General features: G+C 39.9%; 1 protein-coding gene across 3 annotated transcripts in view; it reads right to left on the reverse strand.

The window, feature by feature from the left end:
• The window catches only part of epc2 (enhancer of polycomb homolog 2 (Drosophila)), a 58,071-nt gene extending 37,079 nt beyond the window's left edge, over positions 1-20,992 (reverse strand). For 2 of the 3 annotated variants that reach the window (XM_063048591.1, XM_063048590.1), the window contains exon 1: positions 20,503-20,992. In XM_063048591.1, coding sequence (XP_062904661.1) covers positions 20,503-20,655 — 153 coding nt within the window. In that variant the 5' untranslated portion in view covers positions 20,656-20,992. The remainder of the gene's footprint in view (positions 1-20,502) is intronic. The other variant, XM_063048592.1, reaches the window with a different exon arrangement.
• Positions 20,993-21,403: the final 411 nt, after the last annotated feature.

Here is a 21,403-nt window from a genome sequence, read left to right on the forward strand (position 1 = left end):
CTCACTAATATGAATTTACCAAGATTTTCCCTATAATTTAAGTTTGTAATACCTTTCTGCCTTTACTTTTCAATGAAACACAATACTTTTTCATAAACATACAGTATTCTTTACATAAGGGCAACTCTAATACCAAGCCCTATTCCCAAGTTTCTTCTGTAGTTTTTAATCTTAGCAAGTGTTTAAAACAATTTGTTGTCCTGATATTGATTGGACTATATCCTCTGCCACATTCATAGCTCAAATTATCCTTTCAAGTATTAACCTTCGCAAATCTTATATTCTTTTCAAAATCACAAGGTACATTTCCATTCCCACCTTCTTTCCTCTCTTTTGTTCCTTTGCTCCCCTTACCCCACCAGTAACTACACCATGTGAGAAGAAAAGTAACCATTTTGTAAGGGACAAAATAGTATTAGTTAAAGGTTTTTAAAATAAAAGTAGCAAGCAGCTACAGGATACATTCAGTAAAGTAAAATTTTTGTTTCGTTAACACATACTTGAAATACACTCGGGGTGCAAAAATACACATGCCAAAATTAGAGTGTGGACTTCTGTTCCCACATGAAGAAAGATAACTACGCGTATGTCAGCAATGGACAGAGACTAAGCCAAGCTTTCATTAACCACTAGCTAAATTCCACCCCCCAACCCCTACTCTTGCTGACAACCACATTCCATGTTGCCATAAATTAGACCCAAATCCCAGTCACAACTCTACCACATCACCCCCTTCCAAAACGTTAACATAGAACATAGAATAGTACAGCACAGTACAGGCCCTTTGGCCCACAATGTTGTGCCGACCCTCAAACCCTGCCTCCCATATAAGCCCCACCTTCAATTCCTCCATATACCTGTCTAGTAGTCTCTTAAACTTCACGAGTGTATCTGCCTCCACCACTGACTCAGGCAGTGCAGTCCACGCACCAACCACTCTCTGAGTAAAAAACCTTTCTCTAATATCCCCCTTGAACTTCCCACCCCTTACCTTAAAGCCAGTCCTCTTGTATTGAGCAGTGGTGCCCTGGGGAAGAGGTGCTGGCTATCCACTCTATCTATTCCTCTTATTATCTTGTACACCTCTATCATGTCTCCTCTCATCCTCCTTCTCTCCAAAGAGTAAAGCCCTAGCTCCCTTAATCTCTGATCATAATGCATACATTCTAAACCAGACAGCATCCTGGTAAATCTCCTCTGTACCCTTTCCAATGCTTCCACATCCTTCCTATAGTGAAGCAACCAGAACTGGACACAGTACTCCGAGTGTGGCCTAACCAGAGTTTTATAGAGCTGCATCATTACATCACGACTCTTAAACTCTATCCCTCAACTTATGAAAGCTAACACCCCATAAGCTTTCTTAACTACCCTATCTACCTGTGAGGCAACTTTCAGGGATCTGCGAACATGTACCCTGAGATCCCTCTGCTCCTCCACACTACCAAGTATCCTGCCATTCACTTTGTACTCTGCCTTGGAGTTTGTCCTTCCAAAGCGTACCACCTCACATTTCTCCCGGTTGAACTCCATCTGCCACTTCTCAGCCCACTTCTGCATCCTATCAATGTCTCTCTGCAATCTTTGACAATCCTCTACACTATCTACACCACCAACCTTTGTGTTGTTTGCAAACTTGCCAACCCACCCTTCTACCCCCACATCTAGGTCGTTAATAAAAATCACGAAAAGTAGAGGTCCCAGAACAGATCCTTGTGGGACACCACTAGTCAAAATCCTCCAATCTGAATGTACTCCCTCCACCACCACCCTCTGCCTTCTGCAGGCAAGCCAATTCTGAATCCACCTGGCCAAACTTCCCTGGATCCCATGCCCTCTAACTTTCTGGGCAATGGCATCTGATATTCATAAGACCATAAGACATAGGAGAATTAGCCATTCAGCACAATGAACCTGCTCTGCCATTCCATCATGGCTGATTTATTATCCCTCTCAACCCCATTCTCTTGCTTTCTCCAAATAACTTTTGGCTCCCTTACTAATCAACAGCCTATCAACTTCCGCTTTAAATATACCCAATGATTTGAATTCCACAGCAACCTGTGACAATGAATTGCAAAGATGCACCACCCTCTGACAAAAGCAATTCCTCACTTTGTTCTAAAGGAGCATCCCTCTACTCTGAGGCTATGCCCCTGTTCCTAGACTTCCCCACTATACGAAACATCCTCTTCACATCCACTCTGTCTAGGCCTTTCAGTATTCGGTATATTTCAATGAAACTCCCTCGTCCATTCTTCTCGATTCCAGCAAGTACAGGCCCAAAGCCATCAAATGCTCTTCATACTTTAACCCTTTTTACTCCTGGAAGTATTCGCGCAAATCTTCTCTGGACCCTTTCCCATGCCAGCATATCCTTTCTTAGATAATAGGCCCAAGACTGCTTACTATACTCTGTCCAGTCTGACCAATGCCTTATAAAGTCTCAGCACTACATCCTTGCTTTTATATTCTCGCCCTCTCTGAATGAATGCTGACACTGCATTTGTCTTCCTTACCACTGATAATCAATCCACAAGATAACCTTTAGGGAATCCTGTACAAGGACTCCCATGTCTCTTTTCATCCCTGATTTCTGAGTTTTTTGCCTGTTTAGAAAATAGTCTACGCCTTATTACTTATACTGAAGTGCATGAATATACACTTCCCTACACTGTATTCCACTTGCCACTTCTTTGCCCACCCCTCTAATCTGTTTAAATCCTTCTGCAGTCTTCATGCTTCCTCAACACAACTGGCCCTTCCACCTATCTTCCTATCATCCGCAAACTTGGCCACAAAGCCATCAATTAAGTCATCTAAATTATCGCCATGTAACATGAAAAGCAGCCATCCCAACACAGGCATCTGCAGAACATCACGAGTCACCAGCAGCCAAACAGAAAAGGTCCCCTTTATTTCCACTCTTTTGCTGATTTTCTATCCATGTTAGATTGTTCAATGAGATTTACCATCCTAACCACATCTCTACTCCAATGATTTCCAGTTTACCAGATTTCCTTTATAACTTCTTCCAGGACTAGCACAAGAAAAAGATATCTGTCTGCATTGTGTGGAAGGCATTATGCATAATTCCTTGGCCTATTGTTCAACAGAACTTAGCTCCCGGGGGTAGACAGGTGTTGGTCTAATTTTGCTTAATGTACTGCTTTAGATAATAAAGAATTTCTAGGCCTGAAGCAAAACAGAGCGAAAGAAAAGGGAAATCCCATGGACAATGATGAAATTGCAGAGATATTGAAATAAGACAAGAGTTCCTAGTTTGCACAGAAGAGGATCACATTGCTGCACAAAATATCGAGTGAGCAAAAGAATATGCCTAGCAAGACAGACAATACGCAAATAAGGAGGAAAGATTTTTGATTCGACTCAAAACAAAAAACAGGTAGCAAAATAGGTAATTCCATAAAGGAGATAAGAGCATTAGGAGTTACCAGCCCCAATCAATGCTGGTAATGCTGGACACAGTATAAATTAGAAATCAGAAATGTATGTAATTAAGTCAAGAAGGGCTTTTATCCTCACATGAATCAAACCACAATAGAGTGGATAAATTCATCGAGTGTTTGAGATAACTTAAGACAAGTACACTGAGAAGCTAAAGTGGGAATAAACTACCTTGAATCCAAGCAACACACATAAAAGTTGCTGGTGAACGCAGCAGGCCAGGCAGCATCTCTAAGAAGAGGTACAGTTGACATTTCGGGCTGAGACCCTTCGTCAGGACTAACTGAAGGAAGAGTTAGTAAGAGATTTGAGATTGGGAGGGGGAGGGGGAGATCCGAAATGATAGGAGAAGACAGGAGGGGGAGGGATGGAGCCAAGAGCTGGACAGTTGATTGGCAAAAGGGATATGAGAGGATCATGGGACAGGAGGCCCAGGGAGAAGGAAAAGGGGGGAGGGGGGGAAAACCCAGAGAATGGGCAAGAGGTATAGTCAGAGGGAGAAAAAGGGGGGGGGGGGGAAGAGAAAGAGAAAGAGAGAGCGAGAGCGAGAGAAAGAAAATGTATAAATAAATAAATAAGGGATGGGGTACGAGGGGGAGGTGGGGCATTAGCGGAAGTTTGAGAAGTCGATGTTCATGCCATCAGGTTGGAGGCTACCCAGACGGAATATAAGGTGTTGTTCCTCCAACCTGAGTGTGGCTACATCTTTACAGTAGAGGAGGCTGTGGATAGACATATCAGAATGGGAATGGGACGTGGAATAGACATAGGAAGAGTTACCATCATGACAGCATTTTATATTAACTGAAAAAGATATTACTCAATCTGAAACTAAGGTTTTAAATCTGAATAAAACAATAAAAGGCAAAAGGGAAAGTTGTCTATTGGTGGGTTAGTTACCAACATTAAAAAGGTGTAAAAGTAAAAATTCAATCACTAACATGCAAGGTAATAATGTAGTTCGTTAGTACATAGAAACAAAACAGGAAAGTTACAGACAGTACCACATAAATAGTGGAGGTTTCACATGTTGCAGAGCAGCAATAAGCTTATGGACTGCAAAATATTTCAAAGTTCAGCAAAAAAAAGGGCCAAGACAATTGAAAAGCAGGCTAACAAGAAATAAAAGCAGACTGCAAGAGCATTTATAGATAAGAAAAAGGAAAATAGCTAAGTTACAATTTTGGTCCCTTACACTGAGGCAAGAAAAATAAGCAAGTGACAGAGAAACTTAATAAACATTCTATAACAAAAATATTTGCAGCAAAAAAATGGTGAACTACCAGATGTAGACTAAACATAGAGCTGAAAAATTAGCAGTTGTACAACATACTGGCAAAAGCAAACTGACTCAGAAAGTCTTTAGAAGATCAAACTGTCTATACTAAGAGGCAAGAATTTATATTTTGGAAAGTAATAATTTAGTGCAAAGATCAATGGCTCTTTAATTTACATGTACATGATGATTCTATTGATCTTGTCATAGTTTACCATGTTCATTTTTACTTTATTTAGAGATACAGCAGAGAAGAGGCCCTTCCAGCTCACCAAGCGCAGTGCCCAGCAACCCACTGATTTAACCTTAGCCTAATATAGGACAATTTACAAAGACCAATTAACATACTAACAAGTATGCCTTTGGATTTGAAAAGGGAAACCTATACTTAAATAAAAGTAGTAACACTGATCAAGATTAAGCAAATAAAAGCAGAGCTGAAAAGACTAAAATGGCATTTTAACATCACTATTTTCAAAAGCGTAGAACATAAATCTACAATAGTTTTTAAAAAAAGAATGTGAACATTTGAAGAAAAGTTACACATAATGCGCTAGTCCGAGATTAAGCTCTGTTTCTGGGAGCCGCCTTTGATACAACTGACCAAACAGCCTCTTTGTAAAGTAATATTTAGATTACAGAAAAGTACTGCACAAGTACAGGCCCTTTAGCCCACCATGTCTCTGTCAACTATGACGACAACTTTATCCTACCTGCTGGCACATGGTCTATATCTCTCATTCACCACCTGTCTAAATGTTTTAAATTTTGTTTTTCTATCTACTTCTACCACTTCATCTGCAAGAACATTCCAAGCACCTAACACTGTAAATTGAATGTTATTTGGATGGTAAAATTGATGGCTTTGTGGCCAAGTTTATAAACAATACAAAAAGAGATGAAGAGGCAGGTAGTATCAAGGAAGCAGGGAGTCTCCAGAAGGATTTAGATTAAGAGAATGGGCAAAGTGGCAGATGGAACATAGTGTAGAGAAGTATATGCTCATACACTTTGGTAGAAGGAATAAAGGCATAGACTAGTTTCTAAATGGACAGAAAATTCAGAAATCAGAGGTGCAAAGAGATTCTGGAGCCCTCGTGTAGAATTTCCTAAAGGTTGAGTCAATGGCAAGGAAAGCAAATGCAATGTTAGCATTCATTTCGAGGGGACTGGAATATAAAAGCAAAGTTGCAATAGTGAGACTATATACGGCATTGGTCAGACCACACTTGGGAGTATTGCAAGCAGTTTTACATAGAACACAGAATAGTACAGCACAGTACAGGCCCTTCGGCCCACAATATTTAACCCTTAAACCCTGCCTCCCATATAACCCCCCCACCTTAAATTCCTCCATATACCTGTCTAGTAGTCTCATCAATTTCACTATTGTATCTGCCTCCACCACTGACTCAGGCAGTGCATTCCACGCACCAACCACTCTAGAGTAAAAAACCTTCCTCTAATACCCGCCTTGAACTTCCCACCCCTTAACTTAAAGCCTTACCTATTGTACTAAGCAGTGGTGCCCTGGGGAAGAGGTGCTGGCTGTCCACTCTATCTATTCCTCTTAATATCTTGTGTACCTCTATCAAGTCTCCTCTTATCGTCCTTCTCTCCAGAGAGTAAAGCCCTAGCTCCCTTAATCTCTGATCATAATGCATACGCTCTAAACCAGGCAGCATCCTGGTAAATCTCCTCTGTACCCTTTCCAATGCTTCCACATCCTTCCTATAGTGAGGCGACCAGAACTGGACACAGTACTCCAAGTGTGGCATGAATATCCCCTAACCCAGTAATTTTGATCATACTGCATTTGCAACATTAACATTCAATAAATAACACTCAATTCCAATCTTCAAAACAAAATCACTTTAAAAGCTCAAATGTACCTTAAGGCAGCATATTGCCATTGATCTTTTAAACTATTAATAATTTGTCCTATGCCACCTATCCCAATTAACCACCTTCATTATTTCAGAATAAACAAAATTAGATTACTAACCCCAATTTCTTATCATTATGGTATAACATTTAGTTAAAAAATGCAATTACAGTGTTGAATACCATCAAGGAGAATAACCAGATACAATTCAGTACATTGTAAAATTCAATCATAAAGGGACCTTCTGTACAATTAATCTTAATTAAAATTAATTTGTTTAGCAAAAGAAATATAAAGGGCCATCACATTCACACAAGAGTCACAGTAAGAATGATCAGAAGCAACACATTTAATTAATGACATTTTGTTTTGACAGCAGAGGATACATTTTCCAATTCTGACTTGAACTCATACTACACAACTCAGCTGATAAACCACTTCTCTCTTATTTTGGTTATGATACAATTCTAAACTCAACACTTTCTAATAGCGAACTAGCAGTCCTCAGATTTTGGAACACCAAGATGTTGGAACAAAATACAGTGGATTCTGGTTAATTGGGAAACATTAGGACTCGTACATTTTGGCCTAATTAAGTTGCTGTCCCAATTAGCCAAAGTTTCATAGAAATAGTTAAAAAGTCACTAAAAACAAACTGAGTAACAAATTACGTATTTAAGTGAAATACAGAACAAATGAGAACACTATCAATACTAATACAGTACTAGAAAACTGTATTAGATCCCAATATTTACTGGAGAAATTAATCTTCATCACGTTCTTTTGACCGTAAATAAACAAAATCAGCAGATACCTAGTGCAGATTATGGACTACTTTCATACAATGCTGTTGATGATTACATCCTCCAAATCTTTATTTTAACTGTAATATTCAAGATGATTGTTGAAACCTTTAAATTCCCCAGAGTTCCTAACTTGAAGTATTGAAACTACTTCATTTTCACTAGTGGTTATTTCTGGCATCTCAAAACTAGAATGCTTGAAACTGCAGTGAATTTGTAAAAAGGAAGTCTACTAATCTATAAGCCTATCTTCTGACAATATAGGTTCATAAAAAGATCCTGGACAACTTTTTAACAACTTGAGCCTCTCCCAAGGCAGGCAGACATCAATGATGAAATTCACACCAGCATGGTCATAAAGCCAAAGGTTTACTAAATAGTAATGAACCCCGCTTTAAAGAATGCTTCCGAGACATGATCTACCTGCAATAGACACCCTAAAGCACTGAAAAGATATCAAGACTATTCAGCAAAATCAACAAAGAAAATCTCTCACATTGCACTCAGCGGGCCTGTGGTTTATTAACAATGAACCACCGACATCCATTCTGTGTTTATTGTTACAATTTGTAACAATGTTGTAACTTGAAACACTGACAATGTGAATACAGGAGTCCCCCACTTTATGGAAGTTCGCTTTTACGAAAGACCTACATTAGTACCTGTTTTCGCTAACTGAAAGAAATCCAGAGGATTTTCGCTTTTACAAAAAAAGGCGCCCGCTTTAAACTTGCGTTTACCCCGAGAAAGACTACCAGGACCATGAACCCTTGCGCGGGCAGCTGTGTGCACACATGCGTGTACGTGCTGTTTTTGTAGGTTTTATGTGCTATTTGGTATGATTTGGTAGGTTATTTTTTGGGTCTGGCAACACTCAAAAATTTTTCCCATATAAATTAATGGTAATTGCTTCTTCGCTTTACGCCATTTCGGCTTACAAAAGGTTTCATAGGAACACTCTACTTTCGGATAGCGGGGGAAACCTGTACATTGAAGCTCTAAAACAGGAGTTCCCAACCTTTTTTTAAAAAACGCCATGGACCAATACCATTAAGCAAGGGGTAAGTGGGCCCTAAGTTGGGAACACCTGGTCTAAAATGCTACGAAGTAGAGGTTGTGGTACATTTACTGTTTGGAAAATTTATGGATTATATTCACTAACACAATTAATTACAAAGTATATCACAGTAATATAAGAATCATTTCAAAATTATATTAACACATTATACAAAGGAAAATTGCAGCTGTGCAACAACAGCTATGTGCACGAGAGCATTTTGGTTACTGCAAGCAGCACACCCGCACAGCTTAGATGAAACAGTGCACAGCAATAGCTGTAGCTGATAGACAGCACCAGGAAGGTTTGAAGGTAGATAAGTCATCTGGACCAGAGGGAATACAGCCTAGGGTTCTGAAAGAGGCAGCTGAAAAGATTGTGGAGGTATTAGTAGTATGCTTCCAAGAATCACTGGATTCTGGAATAATTCTGGAGGACTTCAAAATCGCAAACTTCACTCCACTCTAAGAAGGGAGGAAGACAAAAGATGGGAAACTATAGGCCAGCTAGCCTGGGAAGATGCTGGAGTCCATTAGTAAGGACGGAGTTTCAGGGTACTTGGAGGCACGTGACAGGAAATGAACCTTGTCTTAATCTGGGAGGACCCAAAAGAACAAATTGAAGTTAATCCAGTGATGATAGTCTGAACCCACAGATTCAGTGTTTTTGTTATGGTGGAAAAGAAATCCTACTACAAGTCGTTATGTCTAAGTTCGCTGATGCTTTAGAGGAAGTTTCGCTGGACACTTCAATACTGTGGGATCCTTTAAACCAACACTTCCAAAATATATCTCACAAGTTTATTTTTGTGGTCTGTTCTAAACACAGTACTGCTATTGCCAAGAACTGGGCATTAACTGCACTTTGGCCACTTCTTACAAAGCTACAAGTTAAATTCCACCTGTGATTATGTGACACAGTCCCTGACTTTTCAGTCAACACATGTACTAGCACAGAACACTAAAGTCAGTAAAATTACTGACCTAAAATGAACAATTAAAGACTTATGATATGTACTTTAAGGTGAATAGAAATTCTGAACATTTCCTTCTCCCCCCCCCATTGTAAACTCCATGATGACAGCAGCTTCTTTGTGATGAGACAATCAATTAATCAAAATACCAACTCCGACTGATGCCCAGAATGAGAACAAGAGAAATTGCGGCCTAAAGTAATATAGCATCTTCTTTCCAAAACTTAACACACATTCCTATTTAGAAGGCCCCACAAAAACTGAAATACAATTCACATTATCTTGAAAACTCTTCATTAAAATTGCAACTGTGTCTGTAAATGTTTTATCACAATTTTTAAAAGCTTAGCAAGCATTGGAAACCCAATGCTTTCTCCAATATACTACAGCAAGTATCTGGAATAGACTGCTATAAAAATTTTAATCCTTTTCTAAATGAAAACCGGTAAATAGATAGGTTTAGAGGGATATGAACCAAATAAACCCACTATTACCTCAATACAATCTGGAGATGGCGATTGGAGTGGTGTGATTTTTGAAACAGCAAATCAAAACAGTAAAATTAAACAACCTATACAGAATTATAGAGTGGATGTTTTAAAATCAATGACAAGATATAGATAAGATTAAGTATCGAAATTATTACATACAATCTCTAGAATTTGTAAGGGCATTAATAATATATTCATGCAAATGGTGTCATCAGCCAACATTTCAACAACCTCTTCCTCCAAAGTTTGAAACGATGAAAAGGAAGAAAGCTGTTTGGTGAAAATGTAAAACCAGAGTTATTGTTAAAGTTTTGTATGTTTTTAGATGCAATAGCCAGTTACGTACAGTTAAAACATAACATTTCATACAACTGCTGTCAAAAATAATTTGGATTGGCAATCTGACCATTCCCACATAAAGGCTGCATACCAGTCTAGAGCAATAACTTCATTATATCAACTTAAAGATGACTTTTAAATGGCACATCATCTTATCAACCAGGATTTTGTGCACAGTTCTGAAAAAGGCATTGAAGCCACCACCACAAACAAAATGCCACAGGAAATTCAGCCAATATTTCTGATTTAAAAAAATAAGGTAATGATCTATAATCACCACAGGCAAGAATATAGAAATTGTGAAAAAGCACACCTTTCCCCCAAATACATAGACGAAATACAGTCATACATGCAAGATATAGCAACTGAAAAAGAAAAATACTAGCTTCTCCCACTAAGCATGAATTGGGTTATAGATTAAGTGTAGTGGGATACAGGATCAGAAAGATGATTCATGAAGCATAAGTGTAGCAGCTTAAATATTTACAACCTGTCCAAAGGAGACAGTACTGTAGTAATCTTATCTATTACACTGTACTGCTGTCACAAAAAAAACAAGTTTCATGACATCTGTAAGAGATGATAAGCCTGATTCTGATAATGGGTCTCTATTGTGGACTGAGAGTAGGAAAGAGGCAGAGAAAAGGAAATCATGGTTGGGAAAGGGAAGGGAGAGGGGAGGAAGCTGGAAGCACCAGAGGGATATTCAGTAATGATCAATAAACCAATTGTTTGGAATCAAATGACCTTGCCTGGTGTCCCAGAACTGGATGTGTCTGCCGCACCCATACCACCCCGTCCCAGCATTCCTTGCCACCTGTCCCACACCCTCTCACAGTGCTTAACCCTCGTCATTCCCAATATCCTCAGCTCCCTCCAGATTTGCAAACTCACTCTCCACTCCACTTTGGAGTACTGTCCAAGTCTTAGGCACTGTATATATAGCAAAGTATAAATGCTTGATGTAACATCATTGGGTTTATGCTCTTTGGTCCGATCCATATAGTCCAACATTCCATATGCTCTGATGAAATTAGAAAAGTTAGGTTTCCTCTTTATCACTTCTGAGAGGGGTAGATTTATTAGAGATACTTGAAAGCTAAGGACTTTTAGAAACAATAGATGTCACCTTTCAGCGTAGGCAACTAGATTTAAAGAATAACCAAAACGACTGAAATTTTTCTTTTTGGTGCAGATCACTTCAATTTGGAAAGCACTGGCTGAAAGAATGGCAAGTGATCGAACAGCTGCTTTCCAATACAATTGTATACATTCTTAAAGAGACTGTTGAATTTTGCAAAATCAGACCAAAACAAGAATTAGCACAAATTAACTTCCTTTGAGCTGTAACATTCTACACATGCACACCGGGAAAACAGAGAAAACCAGTAACGCAACTTATTCTTTTGAGTTGTTCTATATACTTTTATACTTTGGAAGAAAGCACTACTAATACAGCTGACCTTTCTTTCCTAGATGAACAATATGGGACTGAAAGGCAAGCTTCCTTCCAGAATAATCTGCAAACATTGATCACTACTTTCAAAGACAAACTCATTTACTCATCCTCGGTTTTACTTCAGAATATATTGTGAATGGCTGCTAAGAAATAAGTATCACCAGATTATGGTCTTATGGATTACAATAGTGAGTTATAAATTTTGGACCAAGCATATTACACTATATAGATGTATTAACTTCTAATTAAGCGGTGAAGATATTCAGTGAATATGTGTATGGAACTAACTTCATAAAGATCAGAATGTAGGAACTCATAAAACAGCACTCATTATTTGGAATTTACACTCAGTAGCCACTTTATTAGATACCTCTTATACCTATTAAAGTGACCACTCTGTATGCCCAGTCATCAGTTGTTGTATGCCCATCAACTTCAAGATTCAATGAATTGTGTGTTCAAATGCTCTTCTACGCACCACTGTTGTAACACATGGTTATTTGAGTTGTTGTTGCCCTCCTGTCAGGTTGACCATTCTCGTCTGACGTCTCATTAACAAGGAGTTTTCACCCACAGATCTGCTACTCACTGAATTTTTTCTTTTGCTGCACTCTGTAAACTCTAGAGGCTGTTTTGTATGAAAAATCCCAGATCAGCAGTTCTGAAATACTCAAATCACCTCATCTGGCTCCAACAATTATTCCACAGTCAAAGTCACTTAGATCACGTTTCTTCCCTGTTCTGATGTTTGGTCTGAACAACAGAACCTTCTGTATTGAGTTGCTGCCACATTATTAGTCGATTAGACATTTGCATTAACAAGATGTACAGATGTACCTAATAAAGTGACCATTGAGTGTTTGTTTGAAAGGAGCCAATCAGGTATGTTTTGTAGAAACTATAGAAATAGTTTTATTAATATTTTCCAGGTGTAATAAAAATGTTAGCCTTTAAATTTCAAGTGTAAATGTCATATTAATTTAACCTACACTGAAGAAAAATCAAAACTAAGGCAAATTTAACTGCACATGAAATATTGTGCAAATGACCCACATTTTTTAAAATCACCATTTAGTCAATTTTTGTTGTCTTCACCATTGATTTGAAACTTGCAGGGATTGATGATGAGATATTATTTTATAAATAATATCTCATCATCAATCCCTGCAAGTTTCAAATCAAAACCAATTTATTAGATTCCACCAACACACATCAAAGATGCTGGTGAACGCAGCAGGCCAAGCAGCATCTCTAGGAAGAGGTACAGTCGACTTTTCAGGCCGAGACCCTTCGTCAGGACTAGGAGGGTCTCGGCCTGAAACGTCGACTGTACTTCTTCCTAGAGGTGCTGCCTGGTCTGCTGCGTTCAACTTTGATGTGGGTTGCTTGAATTTCCAGCATCTGCAGAATTCCTCTTTATTAGATTCCACTTTGTCAAAGAATACAGGAGGTAATCAGTTGCAAATTTGGGTGGCAAAATAGCAGATTAATTTTAATCTGGGCTAATTGAGGTGATGCATTTTGGGAAACCAAATATTGGAATAAAGTATATAATGTCAGGGCCCATAAGAGCATTGATGTACAAAAGGATTTAGGGTGCAAGTCCATAGCTCACTGAAAGTGGGAATACAAGTACACAGTACGATAAAGCAGTAAGGCATTCTTGCCTTCTGGGCATAAAAACTGGCAAGCAAAATTACAAGTATATAAACCCTTAGTTGCACCAGAAATGGACTTTGGTGTGCCATACTGATATCACATTACAGGAAGTATATGGAAACTTTGGAGAGGGTGCAAAAGAGGTTCACCAGGACGTTGCATGGATTGGAGAGCTTTAGCTAAAGAGGAGCTCAGTGGGATTTTTCACTGGAGATCAGGAGACTGTGAGGCGCATATAGAATTATGAGAAACATAAATGGGGTAGAATAGTCAACATCTCTTTCCCAGGCTTGAATTATTGAATACTAGAGAGCAGTGAAATTGTTTCCTTTTCACTCCCATTTCTGTGGGATTATTTTCATTTGAGTTGTCCCAAATAAGCAGCAGCCCAATTAACCAATGGGTGAATGGGTGGGGGTGGGGGTGCGGGGGGGGGGAGAGAAGAGGGCAAGTGTGCGCATGCACACACACACATACATTTCTTATTCCAATTTAGGTTCTTGTAAGTTTGTATTGCTGCCACAAAACAACATATTTCATGACATATGCCAGTGATATTAAACCCAATTCTGATTGGGAAAGTGGTAGAAGCAGATACAATAGCACCATTTAAGCATTTGGACAGACACATGAAATGGATGGGAATAGGGAGATATAGACTAAGTTTGTACAGGCAGATGAGATGAGTTTAGATCATCAGGGCCAGCATAGATAACGTGGGCCAAAGGGCCTAAGCCTACACTGTTCGAAGTTTTCTGTACAGAAATTCAGAGCTGCTGCTTAGCAGCATGTATGTTTCAAGTGACCAGACTGAAGATCCTTCAATAACATTGAAACTTCACTGAGTATGCATGTCATTCAAAACAGACCTGCATGTCATGGTGTTAAAAAGTTAAATCACTACCATCTAAAAATTCAATACTACTTAACTGTGACTAAAAATTTCTGTAAGCAATAAACTGATTTGGCAAATTAGTTTGTATTTAAATATCACAGAATGTAGAACAGTACAGCCCACAATGTAGTGTTGACCCTTTAACCCTTCTTAAAAGCAAATTACAGCTCTTTAGTTCCACAAATACTTCTATAAATACCACTAACAGTCCCAGTGAAAGGTCATTGACCCGAAACATCAACGCTTTTTCTCTCTGCCGGCATCTCCTGGTTTGTCAAGTACTCCGCATTTTTTTTTAATAAAAATTAACTATCAAACAATAAGAGCTTAGATTTCAAAATCATCTGAATTACCAATTTAAACCATTCCAACAGGTAAATCAGGTAAATTCTGCTATCAGAGAAGTTTCATAACACTTCCCTAATGTCATTTATGCTCGGGCAATAAACTGCCTGCATTCTAAACAAAAGAAAAATGGATGCATAGAGAATCTGACCACAGATCGATCTTTCAAAAATTTGACATGGAAAAACCAGAAAATAACTGCAAACAGGAGTTCTGCAGATGCTGGAAATTCAAGCAACTGGGAATTCAAATAACTGCATGGTTTACTATACCATACCATTCAAATCAAAGAATGGCTATTTCTCAAAAAACAAATCCATCAGAAATGATGAATGATAATGTATTATTTTGCACCCATGTTCTATTATTATGGTGGCATATTACTGAACAATTCCAACATCTACTGTGAATACCAATATACAGATTATTCAAGTAAATGATTAGGTTTTTACATACAAGTCAGTGAATAAATTTCCACTGCAACGGGTACGTGCAACAGGAGAAAGGAAAATATTGACGGAAGCAACGACTACACTTTCAAGAAGTACCCTGTAACACAGGAAGTCATTGCTAATTACAAAATAAACTACAGAAAACCAACTTTGAAGGAAGAGGTGTGTGTCATGCACATGAGCAAATGCTATCAGAGTAGTCTCATAACGCTTTCCTAATGTCATTTATGCTTGGGCAATAAACGCTGGCCTAAGCCTTCACCACAAAGTGAAGAAGTTTAAGAATAGTCACTCTAAATACACATACTCAGATAGGCTCCACATAGTCTGTAGTATGAAGCAGAGTTAAGGACGTTAACTGTATTTGTATTAATGACTTAACCAAATATTATTAAAAGATGTGCCGAGAAAAATTCATGCTTAAACTGCAAGGCTTTAGTTACAAGGAGATTGAATAGACTGTTTTGAGTGGAGAGGACGCCAAGGGGTGATCCTATAGATGTTTAGAAAATTATGAAGGGCACAGATAGGCTGAAAGTGCAATGAGAAAGATTTTAAAGAGATCTAACGGGCAAGTTTTTATCCACCACACAGAGGGCAGTGGATATTTGGAACAGCTACAAGAAGGGGTAGTACAGGCAGGCACGCACAATTACAATGTTTAAAAGAAATCTGGACAGGTATATGAATAGGAAAGGTGAACAGGGATATGACCCAAACACAGGCAAATGGAATTACCATGAGGACGCATCTTGATCAGCATTTTCCCCCCTCTCAGTGGCTTGCGGTACATCAGATGGCAATCTTGCCATTTCTTTAGCATTTCTGTTTTTTTTCCATGATGCTGAGTTGCTAGCTCGACTCTCAACCTAGCACCTATGGAAAGCGTGCTAGAAGCCATCTGGATTTGAACCCAGAACCACTGGCCTCGAAGTCTGGTGTGGATGATACTACACCACCAGTCAGCAATCTTGGGCTGTGGGATAGTAAAAACGAAGGGAATATTTCAGTGCTCTAACTCTAATTTAAGTAAGCAAAACAATCTTCAAATCAATTTCCTCCTAAAAATGTGGAATCTGGAATGAGATTTACAGTCGAAGGCAAAAGAAAAGGGAACCATGTGCTCTTGATAAAGACATTGAAGACAACATGCAAATACAGCAGGCATTTATATTAATATTTTGGCCTTCACCTGGCAGAGGACTGCAGAACAAGAATAAAAAAATTACTGCAAAAACTCAGCAGGTCAAGCAGCATCTGTGAAGGAAACAATTATTGTTTCAGATTAATGACCCTTCATCAAGACACTCTTCACAAGTAACAAAGCACCCTCACAGAAAAGGGCTGAATAGAATCAACAGAGTCGTGAAGAGGAAAAATCTTGAATGAGTAATTTGATGGACTTCTCCGAAAGTATAGCAAGCAGAATAGTTAAGGGAATTTCCAGAAGGTTTTGGGTTAACAAAGTTAGAACACATGGAATTAAGGGCAATGCATTGACATGGATTGAAAACTGATTATTAGACAGGAGCACAGAGTGGGAATAAATACAAAGTCCTTCTCACATCGGCAGACTGTGACTATAGGGAACAGTAGGGCCTAATACTCATGGCCTACATTAACAATTTGCATGAGCGAACAAAATGGGATCTTCCTAAATTTGCCAAGAACACAAAACTAGATGGGATTCTGAGTACAAAGAGTCTTCAAAGGAATATGGAAGACTGATTGAGGAAAAATAAAATATAATGTGTCAATAAACTCTCCTCAGGCTTCCAGCCAGATACAGGTATCGATTTTAATCGAAGTTTCCATGTCGAACTTTGCCATCTTCATCAGGGATGATGCTTAGATGTGTCTAGTCTGGGGGTATATATACCCCAGTCGTCCATTACTTCTGATTGGATGAGGACTAACCAAATAGGTTTCCACTGTCCCACCTTGTTTACAATCAAATTCCAGTTCTTACTTGGAGCGAGACCTTTGCCTTTGTTAAAATACTTTTTCTCTGAGGTCACCAATGATCTTTGGGACTGCCTGATAAAGGAAGGCATTGAAATAAAACTAGAGGAAAAAGTACTTTAACAAAGACTAAGGTCTCGCTCTAAATAAGAACTGGAATTTGATTGTAAACAATGTGGGACAGCGGAAACCTGATTGGATGAGGACTAACCAATCAGGAGGAATGGACTACTGGGGTATATATACCACCAAACTAGACAAGCCTAGGCATCATCCTTGATGAAGACTGCAGTTTGTCATCAAAACGCCAGTTCAAATCTACACCTGTACCTGGCTGGAAATCCAAGAAGAGCTGATTCATCATGTATGCTAGGAAAAGCACGAGATTCTTTTTTTTTAAATAATGTGGTAAATACAAGATCACCGACATAATAGAAAAGCAGTTTATGAAATGTCAAGAGACCAGGCAGTGTTGATGCTCAAAGAGAACAAGATGTGTTTGTGTACAATTCACTAAAGGCTAATGTGCAAGTATAATTTCGAATTAAGATAAATAATGTGTTAGCCTTTATTTCAAGAGGCTTTATGGCAGAAAGGAAGTCTTACTTTAACTGAACAGCAAGACTTCATCTGCAGTATTGTGGCCAACTTTGGTCTCCTTAACCAAGAAATTACATACATCAAAAAGGAAGTGTCATGGGAGTTTACTGAATTGATTTCAAGTTGATTGATTCCCGGCTTGCTATATCATGAGATGTTAATTAATATAATCCGAGCCCTCTCAGAGTTTAGAACAATAGGAGATCTCAGTAAATTTTAAATTTCTTAAGAAAGATGCAGGTTGAATGTTTCTCCTGATGGAGGAATCTTGGACCAGATGAGAAGTTTCTACCCTCAGAGGATGGTGAACTTGAGCAACTCTTGGAAGTGCAATAGTTGCGCTTACTTCAAATAAATCAATGGTGCTGAGGTCACAGATCTTGATGAACGGCATGTCAGACTTACAAGTCAGATGAGCCTTCCTTCTATTTTTAATGTTCGATAGTGCCAAATGTGCTGAGCATTTCCAGCACTGTTTGAATTTTATATTTCTGCAGTTTATGCTTAAAATATTTTCAACACAGATAGAAATGCCTTAGTATAATTATATAAGATCATGAGTAAGCCACACAGTTTTTGGTCTCCAATTACTATGGGGGGGGGGGGAGAATGCAGTGAAATCACCAGGTTGATTCTTGAGGTGATGAGTCTGTTGCATGAGATGAGATCAAATAGGCTATGCTGTCATTGTGTAGTTTAGAAAAATAAGAGAGGACTTCAATGTCTTAGAGGGTTTTCCAGGATGAATGTGAAGAGGATCAACAAAGAGTACTGGAACACCGTAGGCCAAGCCACATTTGTGGAAACAAATCTGTAATCTCCACGTCCAGGCGTGGAGTAGGTATTTCATCCAGGAATTATAGTGCTACAGTATGGGGTAATCAATTTAGGATTAAAATGAAGAGTGTGGAACCTCAGTCATTGTCTGCATTCAAAGCAGATATTGGGGTGCAATCAGGATATGCCATAGTGTAAGAAAACTATTGAGACAGAACTATATACAGAACAAGCTTGAAGAGGTGACAGACTTACTCCTGTCCCTAGTTCAAGTCCACCTTCACTAATCCGACTACCTGTAATCCAGTTCCTTCGATAATCCAGCACTGATTATGCTTAATGTGATCCTTCTGTAATTCGGCATTTTCACTAATCCGGCATTCCTCAGGTCCCAGTGGTGCCGGATTAGTGAAGGTCGACCTGTATTTAAGTTTCATAAAAGTAGTACGTACTGCCATCTGCAAATCATAAAGTAGGCAAAGGGGAGAGGATGTCATAGGGCAGAGAGAATGAGATAGTGGCTTGCAAGAAAGCAAAGAAATTAATATTCTTGAATTTGCAAAAAAAAATCATTGGTCTGGTTTATGCTCTTCACTGTGTTTACTTTGTGAGATGATATAAATTAACCTGAATCAATAACCCTCACCAATATTTAACTACAGTTTTTAAAATGTCCATTAAAATACTTATTTCTACACCTAAGCACCTCTTTTGGAGAAATCTTCTTGAATTCAATGTAAACTCAGGAAAAGCATATTTAAATAACCATTCATAAAGCCTTATAATTTAAAGAAAAACTGCAAAAATTCAGTTCTTGACTTGTTCAGCTTATCACAATAATATTAGAGTCTCTGCACAAATATATAGTCTACATAAGGCAAATTAGAAGTGCAAAGATATTTTCCTCGCACTTATCCACCTGTGTAAATCCTCATAGGTCATGAGTTCCAGGATAACTAGTGATCTTCTCTATCAAGTTTTCAACACTGGACTAATTGTTGGAAAGTTTCCCTTACATTAATTTCTCAAACAACCCTGCTACAAATTTGCAAAATATGCGTGAATAAAAGAAGAATTCCTTCACAGAAACATCGCTCCACTGGTCTACATCTTGATTTAATATTTTTAACTAGTGTTTGCCAATGCCATTCTTCGTCAAATTCACTCTATGTTGAAGCTCTAAAACAAGGATTCCAAGCCTGTGTCATTGCATGGACCAATAAAATTAAGCAAGGGGTCGATGGACCCCAGGTAGGGAAAGCCCTGCTCTATCGTGAAGTAAATTTACTGACAATATAAAAGGACATGCAATCTTTTCTACTACGTGACTGTCAGTGAATGGCAATGATTTCGCGGCCAAATTTCTCCAAAAATACTCCTGGAGGAAATGTTAAAGTTACTTGCAGAAACCACAGCAACACACACAAAATTCTGGAGGAACTCAGGTTAGGCAGCATCTCGGGAAATGAATAAACTATCGGCGCTTCAGGCCGAGCCCCTTCTCTTTAACGAATTAATGTTGCTGCACCCCACATGCAAACCGGCGATGACAAGAAACTTGTCATCCCATACGGCATGCAATCTGTGTTTATTACAACACCGGCACCACACGAGTTGAGCGTCATGGGGGAAACGCCCAATCAGCGGCCAGAATCGCTCGGGAAGCCGGCAAACCACCTAGACTGACGGGGGCGCTTGGCCAATTGGCGAAGGGGAAAGGCGGGACTTCACTTCCCCTCAACCAAAAACCGTCAAATCGGCCGTATAGGATAAGAAATGGAAACTTTGTTGTGCCATTTCCCCCTTCCCTGTAAACGTCACCCTCCGTGCGAACAAACCCATAATCACCCCAGTTCACTTGGTTTCCGCGAGAAGAGCACTATTTATGGAAGTAAGGAAAGTTCGGTTTTTTGTTTTCAAATTTCCGCGCCAAAAGTCCGCTCGCTGGAAATGACAACAATGGCGGCCGGCGGCGGCGGGCGGAGGCTGTGGCTTGCGCAGTGAGTGGAGCGCGAGCGGCCGCTCTACCCTGTCTCCCCGCCCCCCTCCCCACTCACTCACCGACTCCTCTTCTTTTTCCATCCCGGTCGGCATCTGCGGCACGGCCCTGTTGATGGACACGCAGTCCTGAAGATCCGGCAGATCCTTCGCCCGGTAAATGGGCAGCGGCTTGGCGGCGTCCAGGGCCCGCGCCCGGAACGAGAGTTTACTCATCGTTGTGCGCAGAGAGCGAAGAGGGAGAGAAAACGGGATCCCTCCCCTTCTGTTATCCGCGGCGAGGATGATTTTTTTTCACACACACATACACAAAAAGCGGTCCTCACTGGCACAAAGATGGCGCTTCAAAAGCAGTCTTAAATCGGCGGCCGGGCGCCCGCAGCCGCTCATGGATGCGAGTTAAGGAGTCCGTCCGCTGGATCGGTCGGGCGCTCCTCGAAATGCCCCTCATGCCGACCGAGCGCAGCCCGAGAAACCGAAATTTAGCCGTCGGTCCGCGACATGCGCCACGGCAAACATGGCGGACATTAAAGCAGCAATCCCAGGGAGCCGCGCGCGCCTCCGGCAACGTGGGGGGAGGGGTTGCGCGCGCACCCTCGCGACCCAGTCAAGTGCGGTGCAGGATTTCGGCTGCGGTGCACGCCGAGAGCATCTCGACAACCTTCATCCGCCGGCCGGACCACTTCCCCGGCGCTCTCTGCAGCCCAGCTACCCGGCTGCACGGAAGATGCATCTGCAGGCAGGAGACTGCGAAGCAGTCTGTCTGTTCAACAAAATGCCCATTACCTGGGCACCTGCAACTTGCGGTTGAGTCATTCTCTCCCCCCCCCCCCCGAAGTCAAGATTCGTCATAAAAAGCACAGGAAATGTTAGGCGGTAATAATTCGTCAAGAAATTACTATGTTTTAAACCAAATACGGCTTTTTTTTTCAAACGCTTTGCAGTATACACTTTTTTCTTTTGG

The sequence above is a fragment of the Mobula hypostoma genome, chromosome 5 (genome assembly GCF_963921235.1).
Source record: "Mobula hypostoma chromosome 5, sMobHyp1.1, whole genome shotgun sequence".
Lineage (NCBI taxonomy): Eukaryota > Metazoa > Chordata > Chondrichthyes > Myliobatiformes > Myliobatidae > Mobula > Mobula hypostoma.